Below are 19,461 nucleotides of genomic sequence, written 5' to 3' on the forward strand. Positions count from 1 at the left end.
GGGGACTTTGATCAAGAAAGGTTTCGTGGGAGACACAGGAAAATGGTAGGGATTGGGACTGGAGTATCTGTGTGTGTGTGTGTGTGTGTGTGTGTGTGTGTGTGTGTTTTTGAGGGGTGGGAGATGGGGAGGAGGGGATTTTGAAGAAAAGGTTTTCATGGGAGATAATGGACAAAGGTAAGGAGAGGAGTATCTTTGTATGTGTATGTGTGCATGTGTGTGTGTGCTAAAAGTTCTTAGGAGACTGGTTTGAATGTCTTGGAGGGAAAAGAAATCGAATAAGGTAGTGCTGGATGGATCCAACGTGGGTTGCTCACTAATAAAAACTATTAGAAAGAAGCTAATGCAGCTTCTGCAACTCTTGAATATACATGAAGGTTTTGAACATCTCTCACTGGAAAAATAGATGGCAGAAGAAGAAGAGGTAGACCAGGAACAAATTACTCAGAGAGCTTGTAACAGATGGGTGATGGGGAAAGACCAGGAAAATTTAGGTTTTCTGAAAGCATACCAGCATAAAAGAAATATGATGGGAACTATGGCTGCCAGTATCTGTTTCAAATCGGGCTCTTTATGTTGATAAGGATGATGATGATGCTGGGGTTGTTTTTTTTAAACAACCTTAAATTCTCAAATCTGACTAAATTAGTTTTTTGAGTTTTATGGTACTTCTCATGCATTATCCTTCATATGTCAAAGGCAGGACAACAACGTATATCCGAAAAAGTAGTTTTCAAAGTGGTAATACTTTGAAAGTAACTGATCTCAAGAGCAAGCATCAAGAGTTTTTTAAATGGTTTTCTCAAAGTCAGGAAATGTGCAATTATGTCGTTCTGTCTTTGGATGGAAGTTTAATCTGTTGCAAACTTATACTTATATTGAGCATTTTTTTTATTACTGTTTGATCTCAGGACGTCTGCAGCAAGACTTGTCTAAACAGAACTTGGATGTTGATGACGAGGTTATGGTGTCTTTGGCTGGCCTCAAGCTGGTAAGTCTGGCATTGTACCTCTCTTGAAATTTGGGCTAGGAGTGTTTATTTTATTTTTATTGTTAAGCATTCAAATGCTGCTCAAATGAAGCTCTTTGATCTATGTTTCCCATTATAGTCCTATTATTAATCTAATACTGAATTTAGGAGTTGAAATGGAGTCTTAGTGCAAATTGACATAAACCTTTGTGAGAGTAAGATTTCTTTTTTTTTTTTTTGTCTTTTGTTTATCTTCTTTCTCTTTTATTTTTTTCTGAAGAAAACAATGCTTATTAATTTTAATGAAGCTGGAAATCCTATGTATAATCTCATTTACAAGCAAAGATGAAAAAGTCAAACAAGTTCAACAGTTTAACACATTGACCCTAGAATTGATTTCTATGTTTTGACGGAATTGATTTTTAGAAAACGTCTCAACTACTTTTATTTCATGTGCTTTGACTAAAAAAAAAAGAAGGTGTGTTGGTTCTGTCAGAGAAGCTTCATAAGAAGTTTCATTTGCACTCATGGCTATTGAGATGAGAAACTCCATAGAATTATTATATTTGTGTACGTCACACCAGCCGCAGGGAGCAGTCGCTGGAGTTTAATGTGTTAAATGTCTAGACACTACATCCAATGCCAAAAGTTCCACTGAAATGAAATGAAGAATTTCAATGGCAATAGGTAGTTTCAATAAAATGAGCCCAATCCTGAATAATAGAAACATCTCAATGACTACCAAAATAAAAGTTCTACAACACTTTGTATGGCCCTTCAATGTGGCTGGGAATGGTAGACTATTACTGAATTACCCAAGACTGGGAAAATTGAATAAAGCAGCAGAAATGTGGTGTCTCAAGAGACTGTTGAGAATTTTGTGGAAGGAAAAGAAATGAAATGAGTGAATACTTGAAGAAGCTTACATAGGCTGCTTCCAGGAGAAAACGATCAGGGAAAGACAACTGCATTCTCTTTGGCAGTTGAATAGACATAAGTGCCTTGAACATCTAGCTCTTATTGGTAAAACTGAAGACAAATGAGGTCGGGATAAACCCAGAACAACTTACTTGGAAAGCCTAAATGGATGGGTGATTGGTAAAGATCGGGATAATATAGGGTTTTTTCTTAGAGCAACGGAACATAGGAATGAATGGCAAACCATGATTGCCAATGTCTGCTGCAGATCTGGCACTTGATGGTGATGACTTTTGGCAACAGTCGATCTTAGTCTAACATGGGCACTAAAAAATCAACATAAAGAAGTAATCAAATTTCTTACCAAATATGTGATGCCTCTAGTGTTTAAGGTTGCAGTGAGTGGAATGCACTGAAACCAAAACTATTTTCCTTGAGTTTGTGGTATGTTGTCAGAAGCCTGGTGGTTGGAAGGTGCCACAGATAGGCCCCTTCTCTTTTCTTTCCCTTTGTTGTTTCAGTCTGTCTTGTTTTTCCCTGCACAACCTGATTGTTATTGTGTTAGTGCGCTTCTCATTACTCAAGAAAACAAAAAACAAACAAACAAACAATCGTCTTGATGTAAATATATGGCTTTTATTTTCTCCTAAAATTTTCAGGGTGATAATCTGTTGTTTCTTTTTTTTTTTTAGGTACGGGATGTTCTGAACGGTACCCTCAAGTTCTCTCAGACCATTGCCGATGACGAAGAGATCAACATTAATGAAGACTTTTACAGCTCTCAAGACGATGAAGTCAGTGCATATGGAAGTGAACAAAGGAGAGACGACAACAGTACTGGGGTCACCTCCCCCGAGTCGGATATTCAGCTGGAGACGGAGAATCGTAGAGTGCCAGCCAGGCAGAGGGCGCTGCTGAGAAACAGAAGTAGCGAAGACACGTCTACGGACTCGGGCACGCCCGGAGATGTTCACGGTCCGGACATGCCTCCTCACGGTGCGGCGGAGAGAGAGGTGAAGGGCAACAGTGCTGTGGAGCTGTGGGACTATCACGTCAATGCCGACTCCCTGGACAAAATGGTCAATGCCGACTCCCTGGACAAAATGGGTGCTGGAGCTCTGAAGTCTGCAGAAGGGAGCAGCAGTTTTGGTGGGGATGAGGCCCTCGATGGTGGGGCCGTCAACACCAATACCAATGCCACTAGCTCAAACCCGTTCACTTCAAAAATCCGAAGTATGTTTAAATCGGTGGACCCAAAAGAACAACAGCAGATGCAACAACGGCAGAAACTGCTACTGCAGCAACAGCTTCAGCAGCAGCAGCAGCAGCAGACGCAGGCATATGAGGTGCTTCCAGGGAGTCGGAAATCTAGCGATTACCCAAGCTCTACTAGGGTGGAGTCTGATGATTTTGACCGTGTTCCTGGCCGGCATCGAAGATCTTCCCGTGAAGAACAAGCTGAAAAAGAGCTGGGCTCAATGGATTCTCGGAGAAGAGCAAAGTCTAACGTAGACATGCCCAGCAGAACGTACTGGCCTGACTTTGCAACGTCTTCTGGCCAGGAGAGAAGACCTGTTGAACAGCTGGAAGGAAGGGGAGACCGGAGGGGCAGTGGACAGGGAGACAGGAGGCTGAGAGAAGGGAGAGAAAGATCCAAAAGTCAGCCGTCTAAATCTCTGTTCGGTGCTGAGGGTCAGGGGGAGGGGATCAATCCGTTATATAAACTCAAGTACGATCAAGGAATGGAATATTAAGAAAGCATTTTTCATAATATATGCTCAAGGTTTTAGTCTGAATAATGTCCAGTCTTTGGGCCCGGAAGGTTTGCGGTCATGATTTTAATTCATGGTTGAGCGTATTTTTTTCTTTGAGGAAGAGAGTATGTCTTTTGGTCGAATTATTTGAACATTGGAGAGCTTTCGAAACAAAGGAGTGTGTATATATTTTGTGATGTTGCCAGCTGGATCAAGGTACACATGTATAATAAGACTTGACTGCATATGTTTTGGATAGAATGTTTGTTTGGCTGCTGAGTATGGTTTTATTGCTCAATGTGTAATTTGATTTTTTCTTTTATTTGCCAGTACTACCATTGTACTGTTGTAAAGCTTTCTTTCCGGTGTGGCGTACGTTTTGTAGGCAATCTTTTCATGATCAAAACCCTTTTTTTCAATGTACGTTATAAATCAAAAGGAACGAATTTGCCGCCGGGGTATATAATGTAGGTAGCTGCCAAACTTGAGGAGCAGTGTTCACCACAAATTGGAAAAGGGAGGAGGAGGTTGTCACAGTAACAGTACTAAAGACAATCGGTGACATTTTTCTCAGCTTCATATTATCGATGTTAGGCTTTTTCCGTGTATGTGTGTGAACATTGTTTTTAAGAAAAATGAAAAAGAATGAAGGTTATTTTTTTTTTTAAAACCCAGAATAGTATAACCAATTGTAATTGTGATTGTAAATAACTTAATTTGAGACAGAAAAAGTATTTAACGTAGTTTGACAGATACGTGGTTAGAGTCTGACTTTGACGATGGACATTCTCTTAATGTATACCCTCTTAGTGTCTTATTAGTTTTTAGTATGGGGTGTTTTAGTTTGGTTTTCTTTCTTTGATGAAGCAGTTTTCAGATTTAACTTTGTTTTACTTGTATTGTAGGGTACTCATACTCACGGGATAAAGTTAGATCTTCATGTATTAGCAAAATGTCAAAAGGCTTTTATAGAAGTTGAATAAATATGAGTAAAAAAAATGAAGCTGAAGACATATGTTCAGTATATAGAGAGATAATGTAGGTCTATTTTTAATGTGTTTAGAAAAACTGCATTTGAACAAATCCATAGTCAAACATTAGTCATGACTTTATTTTGTGATATGTTGAGATCTTGATATAATACAGAAACAATTTCTTTGACAGAAGATGTCAGTATAGCCTAGACAGACTGCCTTGATATTTTTTTACGTACTTACACGCTAGTCTGTGGTGGGGGGGAAGATTTGGTCAAATCCTAGTTTATAATTAAGGGGGCCACATTTTGCCTCAAAGTTAGATAATATGATAATAATAATAGTGAAAGTAATAGCAATAATGATAATAATTCACTGGTCAACAAATTTCTACTTTTCATCTGCCAACTGAGAGATATTGTGAGTTTTCAAGTAATTTTGGGCTGCTGATTTCAGGTGTGCAGTCATTTTTTAGCTTGTGTGTCAGGTTTTAGTGATATTCTGAGTACCGATTTTACTTGATCTAACACTGATATAAAGATTACCAGTGAGAAGAAAAGTAAACCTTAGTTACATTTTTATTACTATTTTCGATTTTTTAAGTGATAAAATGTGAGAAAAGGTCCGTAGCTTTTAAATTGTGTAACAACATTAATACGTACAAATTAGAAACATCATTGGAACGAGTCAGATATGCTTTAAGGATCTTGCACTTTTGCTCGTGAGCAGTACCCATTTTGCACTGAAGAAACCCATTATATCTCCTTCCCCATGTTATCTTGATGAAATATTACACCATTTTATTCCTGTGTATTTCCAAGATTGGGAGAGAAAAAAATTCAAGATGCGAGTGCAGAAATGTGCATTTTTAAGAGAAATTGGAATGCCTATTCTTTATTATATTTTTAACAGATTTTTGCGTCAGTCAGAATAATATTAATATGGTTGCTTTTAAGGATGAGCGGGCTAACCCAGATTTCGGGGGTTTCCAGAAATCTTGACCTACACCAAAATTAGGCCTTGTCCTAGCTAAATGAGAAGTTTGGTTTCATTGGTGTGTATAATTGTTTAGTTATAGAGAAAGCTCTCCCTGTTTTTTAATGAAACTAAACAAGTGGCAAAAACTTTACCTTCGATTTTCTCAAAACGGCAAGCATTTTTCGGGATAGCCCCCTTGTGCTTAAAAGTGACCATATAAAGGTCAACCCCGGGACTTCCAAGGAAGTTTTCCCCATGCTAATTGAATGCTTTACAAGCTGCAGGTTCGAGTGGATTTAGTTTGTCACTCGACTTCACACTACAACTTTGTTGTTAGCGATCCAGACACAACAACTCTCAAATATATCAATAAATGACAAAAATGAAATTAGCTGATACGGTAGCTAAAAATCCTGACGTGAGAGAAAACAATGTTTGTCAGATTTGAAATCAGTGCGCCAAAAAATATGAAGTATGCTTATTGGTTGCTCAGTGGCAAAATTCCTGTCAACAAGTATTATAATGATAAAGCCAATAAAGATTATGAATAAAAGTAATAATAATAATAATGATAATAATAATGGTTATTTTGAAGCAGATGTTGGAGTAGTAATAATAATGATAGTTACACCACATAGAAGTTGAAATAGACATGAATACAGACAAATAGACCCTGTTTGAAGTATCAAGATTCCATGAAATATTGAAGAGGCCATGTCATAAGGTGCAGGTTCCTTTGTGTAAGGATTTGTTTTCTTTAGATATTTTTGTGTCTTTTACAAAATGTTACAGTGGACCAGTTAGTCAAATCTGTCTCAAACTTTTAAGTGTTTTTAAGTGCAAAGTGATTTTAGAGTTGGGCATTCAGTTGTAGTCTTGAATAAATTAATAATTTAACCGTATTGCTCGATAACCGAAAGATGAATGAAACGGACCTTTTATCATATTGAGTTGAGTTCATACCATACCTGCTTCTATTTAAAATAAATGGCTGGATTTTTTTTTTTACATGTGCGTTCCAGACTTTCTGCAATTAAGTCATGACATGATAAATATTACTTATTACATCACGGTAAGAGGAGGTTTGGTAGTGTTTGTACCTCCGTGTTTAGGGGTATTTTGTTTTTGTCCCAGTGAGGTGTGTTGTGCAATTATTTATTTCTCTGAACCACATTCTTTATGAAACCAAACTGAAACCTTTGGATTTTTATTTATATATTTAGTTGTGAAGGATGTGTGTTAATTGTGATCTGATAATCACTCGTCTTGAAATCAGGGCAAAATGTAACTCTGACGCGTTGTGGAAAGTTTTTAATTTGAAAAAGCTTTGTCTGTTCTATTCCTGTTGTCTGAGATTAGATGTATATTTATTATTTGCCTGCTTCACCTTGTATGAAAAGAACCTGTGATGTAATGGATAAGACTATTCCCCATGCCGGCGGAAAATGTGAATTGTTTTCCTGAGTCGGGAAATTATTTCTTCGAGGATTTTAGGTCTGTTCGCTGAGATGCTGTACCCAAATCAGTTTTAGTTTTAGTAGAGGTTTTACGGCGCTTGCTTCTGCATAAGGTCATATGATCGCCAGAAGATTAGAAGTGTTACAAGAGAGTAACAAACATAAAAAAGAAGAAGGGGAGATAAAGACGATAGGTGTTTGATAGGAAAGAAGGAGTAAACCACACCAGAGCACCCGCCAACCACCCACTATCCAAATCAGACTGAGTTCAACGAGATAGACAAGGTTAAAGAAGGTCACCTTTTAAATGATTTAAATTGTGTGTGTGTGTGTGTGTGTGTGTGTGTGTGTGTGTGTGTGTGTGTGTGTGTGTGTGTGTGTGTATGTGTGTGTGTGGAGGGGGCAGGGGGTATTTGTGTAGCATCATGGTGAAATCAGGCTCTGGTCAACGTAATGAAATGTAAGAAACCAACGTTTGACCGCCCATTGGCCAATTTTTTATCAATTTTTGGTTTTGTTTTGGGCTCAACATCTTTTATGCCCTTTTAAGAATACATCGATGTTGATTTTACTGAAAAATGTTTAATGAAAGGTACCAACCCCCCCCCCCCCCCCCCTATATTTGCAGTTTCCAAGGACAATTAGGCTTTGGAAGTCACCAAACTTTGGTGGCCATTTCCTTGCCAATTTTATCTCTGACACCAGGCAGCCCCCACCTCCTTCAATTGCAAATATCTAGACTTTTATTCAAGATACAGGCATTTTTACACACTGAAAGCAAGACAAATGAGCAAGGATTAAGATGATTTTAATAACTCAATATGGCCTAAAATTTATGAGCGCCTGGTTCCCATATGTTATGATACGTTGTGTAATTTACAATAATTTATTTCTTTGATTTACTGCTCCCCCCCCCTCCCCTGCTGTTATTTTCAGACAGAAAGGACTACTCTGTTTATAGAATGTTTCAGTTTGATTTTAATGCTGAAAAACCATTCCTCTTTTGACTCATTTATGCATACCATTGTAATGAAATGTATCATTTTTATTTTTCTGAGTTCATGTGAAGTCTGAGAAATGCTTTTCACGTCTTTAGTCGTTTCTCTCCAAGTCTGATTAGTATTTTCATAAGTCTGTGGACAAATCTCGTATAAAGGTCTAGTCATCACGGTCATCATCACCAGTGTGTCACCTGACATATTATGTGTGCAATAAGTTCCCTTTACTGCTGTAGTGTGCCACATTTCTCTTCAGTTTATTCTTTTTCTGAAGGACGTGGGCCTTTAACTCCTCTGACCCTTCATTGGTGGTTGGAGAGTGCCACTGGTAGGTCCTACTCCTTTTCTTTTCCTCTGTTGTTTCTGTCTATCTGTCTTGCTTCTTCCCTGCACTAAATGACCTATTGTGCCAGTGTGCTTCTCTTTCCTCAAACTCAAACTGACCCTTCTACTCAATGAGAGCTCGACTGTGCATGGTATTGTGGTGTAAACCAAGGGTCGCCATACTTTTTACAAAGTAGGCCGGGTAACTAAAAGAATGCTGACTGTGGGCCAGATCATTGTTTTGGTCAATACGAGACACTGATGTGCTAAATGAAAGATTTGTCTCGTTCAGCTAAGCAAGAGTGTGATACATTTTGTCCTTGAAGTTATGATCTTCCTAAAAGCTTGACTAATTTTCAGTGTAGAGTTCAATGAAATGATTATATACAGTGCAGCCTTTCTATAACGACCTTTATACAACGGCATCCTCTGTATAGCTACATGGTGCCCAGGTCCGGATTTTTCTTTATATATCATAAGTAATATTTTTGGGTGCTTCTCTCTAACAACAACTCTCTAAAACAACATTTTTTATGGTCCCGACAATGTCGTTATAGAGAGGATGCACTGTATGAATTATTTTGGTGATCAAGTCCTGAGCATGCTACAAATACATCTTCCAACTTTCTTTTCCTGCATGGTGGCATGGCAGTAGGCTGGTGGACTGACCTCCCAGCCCTGTTTTAGCCTGTGGGCCATAGTTTGATGACAATCCTTGGTGTAAATAAATAATTTTACCAAAGGTTGTCAGGTGCTCAGGTCATGTAGGCTGAGGGGGCTGGCGCTGAACCTATTGTTGAAATGTTGTTTTCCCTCTTCTGAGCTCTTCATGTTTTGGGTGCCGTGTAAAAGTGTAGTGTCTGTAAATCACCAGACAGAAATGTACAGAAACTGAGTTATTTGTTTAGGACAGAAGGCTGTGGTGTTATGTATGAGTTAACCAGTTGCAGGCCTGTTTCTCTCTGTCTTTTGTCTAATTGAGCAAAGATGTGATCTTTTACTGAGTTTTTCTGTGAGTGACACTGTATATTTTTGATGTCGAGTTGATACTTTGTGTTTGTGGAGATAAGCAAAATAATGACTCTAGAATTCAACCTCATACTCTTGCCCCCAACACCTGTACAGCAGTCAGAATTGGCTTAGGTTAGAAATACTGTCGAAATTGTGTCTAAGACGGCCACAGACCATCGAGGAGAAAAGTGGCCGTCTTACACAGTGTCTTTGTAATGTTATAAAATGCAAAGGGGGAAATGGTGAGTGGCCGTTTGTACAGCTGATTGTCTTTTACAGGTGGCCCTTAGAGCAGGTTCGACCTTTTGTCTTGCTGGCTAATCTCAGCTTGTCTGAGGGGGACTGCAAGAGTTGTGTGCTATACTGGCCTGTTTTGTGTCACTGAACCCCAAGATCCACATGGGTAAAATTTGGGTTACTATTCAAAGCGTCTGTGATTTTAATGTTCAATTGTTTGAGTTTTTCGTGTCTAACTGTGTTGTAGTGTATCTATGTATTGTGTCCAGACAGCCAAATTTGTAATTTGCCAAAGAAAATTTGGCTTACCCTTTTGTTGGTTTGAATATTGTTGATGATTATCTCATTTCTGGCTGTGTTTTTTTCCCTATAACAATCGTTTCAATACAGCAATGGCGTTTTTTTTGGGAGGGGTTGAGGGGGGGGGGGGGGAGAGATATAGTTATTTGCTTTTTTGTGAGTTGGGTTGTTTTGGATTCTTTTGCTGGGAAAGGGGGGGGGTATTTTTGGAAAAATTGGGCATTCTGATGCTCCTAATGTGCTATTTTAGATTGTTTTTTTTTGCACAAATGAGAAAAGAATCTGTTGAATTGGATCCCAAAACCAGATTCGATTCTATGTAAATTTTAAAAAAAAAAGGATTTTCTTTTATAAGGTAAATTTCACATTATGCAACAGTATTTTCTTCTTCCATGATGATATGCTGGAATGTTGATAAGCTTACAAAATTTTGATTTTTTTTCGTTACCTCATCTTTGGGACTGTAAATGCGATATAAAAGCAAACTAGTCTGGGCCCATTTCTGGTGAAACAAACCACATGGTGTGGCAAAGTGGCAGTGTTTTACTTATAGAGCACACCACCACAGTTCCTGCAACTTTGGGGGGAAACGAAGAACGGAAAAATGGTGTGATCTAAGAAAAGGGGGATACCCCTGCCACAAATGTCAGGTGTGGACTAATGTGACAAATGGCTTAAACAGGTGCTTTTACTCATATAAATAGGACAATTCCAAAAATTTATTTCACATTCGTGAAAGCAAAGTGGTAACAGGCTTATAGAAAAATTCAAAAAATTCATCTTGCTTTCGCTGTGATTGAAAGCAAAGTATAAATAGGCTTACGAAGTGTGTCGTGTGCATTGGTCGTGTAATAGATGTGTTATGTAGCTATTGATGATGGATGCCGCAGTGTCCTGTAAGCAAATATTGTAACTTGTTTCATGGCTCTAGTCAGTGGATGCTTGTATGATTTTTCCCATGTTTTCGCTACAGTTGCATCTGCTCAAACATACCAATTCACTGCCTTTGTAGTTCATTTTCATGCCGCAGAGTACATATCAAAAGAACCTAAGTGGGTAGCCGTGTTTTGTAGAGGTCCATCTGACATTTTTGTATAGGAAAACAAAATGGAGGAAAAGATGAAAAGACTGGTTGGATGCTGCTTGTAAAGAATACCACAAGCCCTATTGCGTCTGTCAAGAACAGGAAATCTATTCTCTCTGTAAATAGTTAGGGTCTTCTCATATATGAAAGTTTGTGACGTTGATGGTTCTTGTTGAATAGTTGAGGGGCAGTGGACAATTTCCCCTCAATCTGACCATCCTGGGATAAAGATGTTGCTGTTTCTAAAAATACAGTCGAACCCGCCCAAGATGGCCACCCGTTGTCGAGAAGGTAAGTGGTCGTCTTAGACAAGTAAGTGGTCCTCCTGGATAGTGTCATTATGAGACAGAAATAAAATGCAAGGGGGGAAGTGGGAAGAGGTCCTTTGTACAGCTGATTGTCTTGAACAGGTGGTCATTAGCAGAGCTGGTTCGACTGTATGAAGAAAATTTAGTTGTAATTTTTTTAAGGATGCTTTCTAGCTACAGCTTACAACTCTGAATACCTTACAGTTCTTGCATTGTTGTATCAAATTATTGTTCCTTTGTCTGTCTCTTCTCTGTCTATAGCTTCAGTACAGTAGTGTTTCTCTCGTGCAGCTGTGTCTGGTGTTTTCTCGACCCTCTGTGATCATGGAGAGATTCGAAGACCTCAGGGGGAAAACGGCATTAGTCTCGGAAGAAATATTGAGGACAACTGTTTTTCTTTCACATCATGTTCATATCCAATGATTAGTATAAGACTCCGCCTCATACTGTTTGGATTCCCCCCCCCCGGGCAGTGCTACTGGCTGAAGTGTCTTTAGGCCATTCCCAAAGGGGGGATATTATCATGTTCTTATGCACAGTAGAATCATAAATGGGCTGATTTATCAGTGTCATGCTCATACTGTGCAGAAACAATAGGGGAACTGCTGCTTTTTCTTTCCTCATCCATACTATCGTGATTTTACTTCTACTTCTTTTGCATGTATGTCACTCTCTTGTGAACTGCTATTTCTGGGGTGCCTTGATAGTCGAAGCAGACTTTGTGCTGTTAAGGCTAGAGAAGTGAGTAGATTCCCCGTTGGGACTTCTCTGTTGACATCCTCCCCTTGGCGCTCATATGACATTATGCAGTTGCGAGTGCCGTAAAAAAACCTTACTGAAACTTTTTTAAATGCTGTTTCGGAAAGTCATGTATGACGGTGCTGTCAATATTGACTATTTTTGTTCTTTCCCTGTACGACTGTTTTAAATTAAAGTATATATATGTTACTGGTGCCTGAACTGTGCGCAGCCATTGATGAAAATGATGGGTGGTTGGAGGGCGCTACTGGTAGGTCTTACTTCTGTACTTTCTGTCTGTTGTTTGTCTGTCTTACTTTTCCCCAGCTCTAAATGACCATTATAGTGTTGATGTGCTTCCTTAATACTCATATAAATAATGATAAAAATGGTTTGATGAATGAAAACAGACCAAGACAACAGTTTTTCAGCATGACTAGTGCTATTTCCCCCCCCAGATCTTCTTTTGTCTTCCCTTGTTCGTACGTAGCAATAGATCTAGATGTCTGTCATATATTGTGTGTGGTCACAACTGTTTCTGTCAACTCAAACTGATATTTGTACCCATTTCCCTGTGCTTTTGGCTTGGTACCCACCAGAGTGTTTTAGCTTTGTTGTATGGTGCCACATCTGTAAATGAACCCCCAGGCAGATTCAGATATGAACCGATGGATCATTGGATCCTTACGCTGTACCCCTTTATTGTGGTTGCTTTTTCTGAAATGGGAAGCGAAAAAAAGGGGTGCATATTTATAAATTTTAGGGGGTTTGTCGGTTGTATCATTGGTTTATACTTCTTTCTCATCCAGTTTATGATTAATCTTTGTCTCCCTGCATACAGATCCCAGGTCACTGTTGCTTTATCAGTGTATGCTTCTTTTTATCAGAAACAAGAATAGACAAAATTGTGTATTTAAGGTTAAATCATGTTCTAATTTCTTCTGTTTCATTTGCTTTGAAAATCTTTAAAATTCATTGAGAGAAACTTCTTGGAATGTAAATATTAAAGCAATGGAATCTATTAAACATGCTTAGGGTGATGAATCGACATTTGGCTCTGACTTTGAAGGCTATTTCTCTGGAACTTTTATCAAGAGCAAACCTTCTTTTCTTGATTGATAATGGTGTTTAAAAACTCAAAATGTCAAATTATACTGCAGGACCTTTGTCTTTTTTAAAACATAGTATCTATGTGTGTGTGGCTCTGAGGTAATTCATTGGAGAGTGGTGGGGATCATTTTGATATCTATTATTGAAATTAGATCCCAACCTAATGTCTATTTTGATAACGAGGCTTTTGTTTTGTTTTGTTTTTTATGTCCCAAGATTAACTATTTTTTAAATCTTAATTTAAAAAGCATTTTGCAAAACCCTGTTTGGAATATATTTTGCCAGTTAATTTGAGACATAATGTGGCAGTTAAAATTTGTAAAATTCTGCAACAAGTTTTTTTTAGAGGATGGAAACTAATTTTTATTCGAACCACCGAATGTATGATACCAATTAAAATGAAATTTGACTACTTGTTGGGGAAATCAAGTATTCATCTATATTTTAGAAGCAGAAAAAGAGGGGAGAACCTCTCATGCTTAGTCTGTTTCTTTAACTTGAAGCAGCCCTATGAAAATTTTAAAGCTGTCTTCTGATGAAGCTTTCCTTGTGCCCTTTGGAGTGTTGCAACTTTTGACAGGAAGCTCTATTTATTTACACCCATTTTCAATGCCCAATGCCTCGGACAGATTTGTATTTTTGAAATATGTGAAAAATCAGCTTCTTGAAATGTTCACGTTGTGAGGGGATTTCTCAGAGCCACATACAAGAAACTGAACTATGTGAGGGGCATTGAGTCACCCCGCTAAAGAAAGGGAGAGGGTTTTTCTTTTTTAAGAACTGTACTCTACAGGAATATTTGCTGAGCCGCTGCATAACAAAATAATGTTTCTCCCCCAAGAACTTTTATTCAGTCTGCTGTACTGGTGTTTGTATTGTAGGCTCTTAGGCATAACATGCCTGAATTCAATTCTCTTTTGGAAGGAATTTTTATCGAGTATCTTGCTTTTTCTGCTGTGATGTCACAGTCCACCTCCCAAATGGGTCTAAAGTGGGTTAATAAAAGAGGAGTAAAAACGACTTACATTTAATTCCTTTTTCCCTATCCAGTCCCTCACTTCAAACTTCACTGTGTTAAAGACACAGAGCAGTGATTCTTATGTTGTATTGTATTTGATTTCCTATAACGTTTCTGCTTGTTCACAAGTGTTTTCTGTAGAGCATGCTTATGACACATTCCTGACATGACAGTTATCTATTCCTAAAGGATCATTTTGGAATATTATTTCTTTGTTCTTCCTGAATGGCAAATTATTTTGCAAGAACTTTTGTTTTTATTTTCCCTGTTCATTCTTCCTGACTCCTCATGTGTTGGGTTAGATGTGTTCATATTATTATTTCTATGCATTATCAACATATTGTTACTGTACTTATTTCTTTTGTTATCTGCCTGGTATTGGTTTCTGTCGTTGAGAATTGTAAACAAGTTGAATCTGGACAGTCAAAATAAACCAGGCCACTACTGTGCTTTTCATGAATATTTTCGATGTTTGGCTTTCGTGAGTATGAAATTAATCATTTCAAAGCTACTAACTCCATCAGAATCTGTGGTGTAGCGGTTAGGGGCTTCACCATTGCACGCAAAAGACCGAAGTTCAATTCTGTGTGGAGTGTGGAGAGAATTTTTTAATCGAGTATCTGGGTCTTTTTGCTGGGACTTTGTGTCCCTCTCAGCTCAGGTTGACCCTGATAAGCAAGGCTGAAACCGGCTTCCTAAGTGATCTAACTTGTGTCAATGGGGGCGTGAAAATACCGTGCCTATGTACATGTATATTTTAAAAAAAAAAGATTACAAAGTTAAGACTTAAAAACGAAGAAGTGCTGTTCTTAGTATTTTAGATGTTACACTTTTCTCATTTCATGGCCTTAGGTGAACTCTTGTTTCTTTTCATTTTTCTGTCAGTGAAACTAAAGTAGTAGTAGTAGATTATGCTGTCTTACCTTGTTTCTCTCTCTCCTCCTCCCCCACTTCACTCCTCCTCCTCCTCCTCCTCCTCCTCCTCCAATTCCCTTTAAGATCATGTCACAATATATTATATCCATTTCATAATGTTTAAGCCTACAGTCTAACAGGTGGGTTACCATAGTGTTAGGTCACAAATTAATTCATTAAAAAATTGTAATTTGTGGGATACATGACTGTACAGCATCTGAATTTTCAGACAATGTATGCAAAGAATTACAACCAGTTATTTATTTATTTTTTATGTAGGTGTTAATTAAGAGTCGGGCTTCTGACCCTGCCTGTCAGGGCCAACACAGGCTGAGACAGATAGAGGATCCCAGCCGAAAGACCGAGATATTCGTTTAAAATTTCTCCCCACTTTGGGAATTGAACTCGGGTCTCCTTTGTTTAATGGTGAAGAGCCTAACTGCTACACCTCAGACGTCGGTAGTAGTTCAAACGTAATGACAGTTATGATGTCTCAGTGCTATGTGTATTATTAGAAAAAAAAATATCGAAGACAATGATCCCTGATTTTAAACAAAAATAATGTAGGCTAATAAAATTGTACCGAGGTCTTCATACTAAAATATTATTAGTAATATTCTAGCAAGCTGTCAAACAGTTAAGTTACAGCAGTGTTAGGTCACTAATAAATTTGCGGAAAAATTAAGTTTATCGGCTGAGCGTCTTCATTTTCAGACAATATATATAATTACTACTAGTTCAAATATTTTCTTATTTTTTTTAAACATAGGTGTTTACCCCCCGGGGCAGTGCCACTGACTGAAGTGTCTTTAGGCTATTCCCAAAAGGGGGGGGGGGGCATATCTCGTTCAAGCATAGTAGAATTGTAAATGGGCTGACTCATGTCACGCTCATAACTGTGCCTGATCTACAACAGGGAACTGCTGCTTTTTTTCTCCTGATCCTTACTATTGTCTTTTTTTTCTACTTCTTTTGTATCATGTTTGTCACTCCCTTGTGACCTGCTATTTTTGGGTGCCTTGATAGTCGAAGCAGACCTTGTGCTGTTGAAGCTAGAGAGGTGAGCAGTCTAAGTCTGATTCCCTGTAAAGACTTCTCTGTTGACACCCACCTGTTGGCGCTCATATGACCTTATGCATTTGCGAGTATCGTAGAACCCTCTACAAAAAAAAAAAAAGAAACAAAAAAACATAGATGTTTTTACGGCCCCCATCGACACAGTTTAGATCATTTAGAAGACGGACTTCTGACTCTGCTGTCTGAGCCAACGTGCACTGTCAGAGATACAGCATCCGGACAGAAACACTAAAATATTCAATAAAAATTTCTCCCCACTGGCAACTGAGGCAGAAGAGGCAGCTGCTAAAGGTGAACAAGGCAACGTATACAAGATCACAAGAATAATATGTGGCAAGTTCCACGGTGGAATGAGTGGACCAATCAAAGACAAGGCTGGCATGCTGCTGACAATCGAGAAGGAACAAGAAGCACGCTGGGCAGAACACTTCTGGGAAGTCCTAAACAAACCTCCACCTGAGGACACCTAAGACATACAGGAAGCTACCTTGGATCTGGATGTCAGCTCTGATCCACCACAGAAACACCAGGTTGTAAAAGCTGTTAAGAGCCTGAAATCAAGAAAATCTCCAGGAATGGACAACCTGAATGCTGAATGTTTAAAGTAGACCCAGAACTGACTACCACCATTCTTCAGCCACTATTCAAAACCATGTGGGAGGGAGAGCAGATTCCCAAGGACTGGAGCACTGGAGTCATTGTTAAATTACCAAAGAAAGGAGCTCTTCTTAGAGACTGCAACAACTGGAGAGGTATCACGTTGCTATCAGTTACCAGCAAGATCCTGGCCAACATTATTATTAACCAGATGTCGGATGCCGTGGACAGCTGCTTAATGGCAAAACTAGTTACAAGAAATCAATTTTATAGTGAACACGTTTTAGCACTAAAAGTTCTCAAAACATGTGTTCAATAAAGATAATTCATCGCGATTAGAAAAACATGACGAACTTGCTTTTAAAAGCGATATTGCCCTAGCTGTAAACCTTTTAAAATCAGTAGAAACCACCTACTATATTGCGGTAAAAATTCGTGGTGCGACTTATTTTCAAATATCTCCTCAACTATCGAACATAAGTTCTCCATTTTTTACACCGAAGTTTATACAGATTGGAGACAAAAAAGTAGAGACGCGTCACTCCTCGATTTAGGCGAGATTGGTGTCAGGCATCTGGTGAAAGTTTCACGCCGTACAACTAATAGTCTGTTCCTCACAACCGATGAATCGCCTTATTGTTTTCATTGTAAATTAAGCAAGGCGGTTTGTCTGAATGGGGTTTTAACACCATTTCTCTTTCTTTACCGTCACGCCATACCCTCATCCACACATGAAAGATGGAGTCAGAACATTCTAGTTCTAGTAATTCTAGTCAATATTTTGATTTGAAAACATACCTTACTGCATGTTTCCTCTCGGTCGGTATAATTATTGACATGTTTTGGTCACGTCCCCTCTCCTTATTCCTGACCCGCATCTCATTCCATTAGTGCGCACAAAACGCTAAATCTTTTCTATTCTTCTTCTTCTACTCCTGTTTCTTTGTCATTTTCTTCTTGTTCTTGTTTTTCTTCTTGTTCTTGTTCTTGTTCTTCTTGTTCTTGTTCTTGTTCTTCTTCTTCTTCTTCTTCTTCTTCTTCTTCTTCTTCTTCTTCTTCTTCTTGCCATTCTCTAACCGCTATGGGGTTCTAGGGGAGGACGGGGAGGACTCTTCCTCCGCCCCCTCTTCTCCCCCTCACCCCTCTTCTATCATTTCTTCTTCTTCCCCTTCTTCTTCTTCTTCTTCCACTTCACAGCCCATCCCTCTGACGGAGTGTGAGGTGGGCCTTCTCCCCTCCCCGCAGTCCCCTCCCCCCTTCCCAGCTCCCTCGGTCTGCTCCACCTCCCCCTACCCCTCCAGCAGACAAACCCCTGCTTATGGAGGAAAGCAGCTCCGACCCCCCTCCCCGGCCTGACCCCGGGAAGGGCAGAGTCTGTCACTCCTCCAAATCCCCCATTAGACCGCCGTCCAATCCAGGACGGCAAACTAGAAAACACTCTGCCTCCGCCGCCAGGAGGAGTCAGAGTGTTTCTTCGAAGCCGGGGCCTTTGAGCTCCAAAATAAAATCTAAAAAATCATAATGGCGGTCCTGCAATGGAATGCCGGCGGAATCCGACCTTCCATTGCAGAATTGCAACATTTACAGGCCACACTGTGCCCACGTGTGGCCTGTATACAAGAAACAAAATTCGCCCGGTCTTCAACCTTAGACTTAAGAGGATTTACTGCGTACCATCACATTCACACGGAGAACCAGATTGCTTCCGGTGGTACCACCATCTACACCGACAACAACACACTCCACAGACAAGTACATCTTAAGACGACCCTCCAGGCTATTGCCGTTCGGGTCACCCTCAACAGACCAATCACGATCTGCTCAGTTTATATCCCGCTAAATTACCCCCTAAAAATAACCCAACTAAATGACTTAAAGGCTCAGCTTCCAAAACCCTTTATTTTGCTAGGTGATTTCAATGCCCACAGCCCCCTTTGGGGAGACAAACCTATAGACCAGAAAGGAAAAATAATAGAAAACTTTTAATTTCAAAATAACATCTGTCTCTTAAATAATAAATCCCCAACTTACAGAAACAGAGCCACCTATGGCACTTCATCCCTTGACCTCACCTTTTGTACCCCTGACCTAGTCCCAGATCTTGAGTGGTCTGTGCTGGATGACCGTAAGGACCATTTCCCAATTCTCCTCATAAACAATAGCCTCCAAAACGACCCGATCCCAGAACGCTTCATCTTCGAAAAAGCAGACTGGGACGGGTTTGCCAATCGATGTTCCCAGATTCTTAATCCCAATTTCGACCCCAACTACACTAAATTCCACGAAAAGCTTTTAAAAATATGCCACAAACACATACCAAAAACAAAAACAAAACCGCGGAGGAACAAGACCTGGTTCTCTTGGGAATGTGAGGATGCAGTAAAGAAAAAGAAGGCAGCGTATCGAAAGGCCGTCAACAACACCACCATAGAAAACAAGATCAATTATTTAAAGGCTCGAGCTGTGGCACGTAGATGCCTAAGGGAGAGCAAAAGACAATCATTCCAAAAATACATCTTCAAAATCAACAGCCAGACACCACTCAACCAAGTTTTCAAAATTGCAAAAAAAAATCTTAGGTAGGCTAGACACACATACACCATTCGGCACGTCCAGAGGCCGGATGGGACCACAGCTGAAACACAAGTAGACATCGCAAACACAATAGCTACATCTCTCGCCATAAACTCATC

At 39.3% G+C, this 19,461-nt stretch overlaps 1 protein-coding gene across 4 annotated transcripts in view; it reads left to right on the plus strand.

Annotated features, from left to right (window-relative positions):
- Positions 1–6,147, plus strand: part of LOC101856285 (TBC1 domain family member 5) — a 70,918-nt gene extending 64,771 nt beyond the window's left edge. For all 4 annotated transcript variants that reach the window (XM_005105618.3, XM_035971682.1, XM_035971684.1 and 1 more), the window contains exons 20-21: positions 912–991; positions 2,581–6,147. In XM_005105618.3, the coding sequence (XP_005105675.1) occupies positions 912–991; positions 2,581–3,642 (1,142 nt within the window). In that variant the 3' untranslated portion in view covers positions 3,643–6,147. The remainder of the gene's footprint in view (positions 1–911; positions 992–2,580) is intronic.
- The last annotated feature ends 13,314 nt before the right edge of the window (positions 6,148–19,461 follow it).

Source organism: Aplysia californica, unplaced genomic scaffold, assembly GCF_000002075.1.
Source record: "Aplysia californica isolate F4 #8 unplaced genomic scaffold, AplCal3.0 scaffold00481, whole genome shotgun sequence".
Classification (NCBI taxonomy): domain Eukaryota; kingdom Metazoa; phylum Mollusca; class Gastropoda; order Aplysiida; family Aplysiidae; genus Aplysia; species Aplysia californica.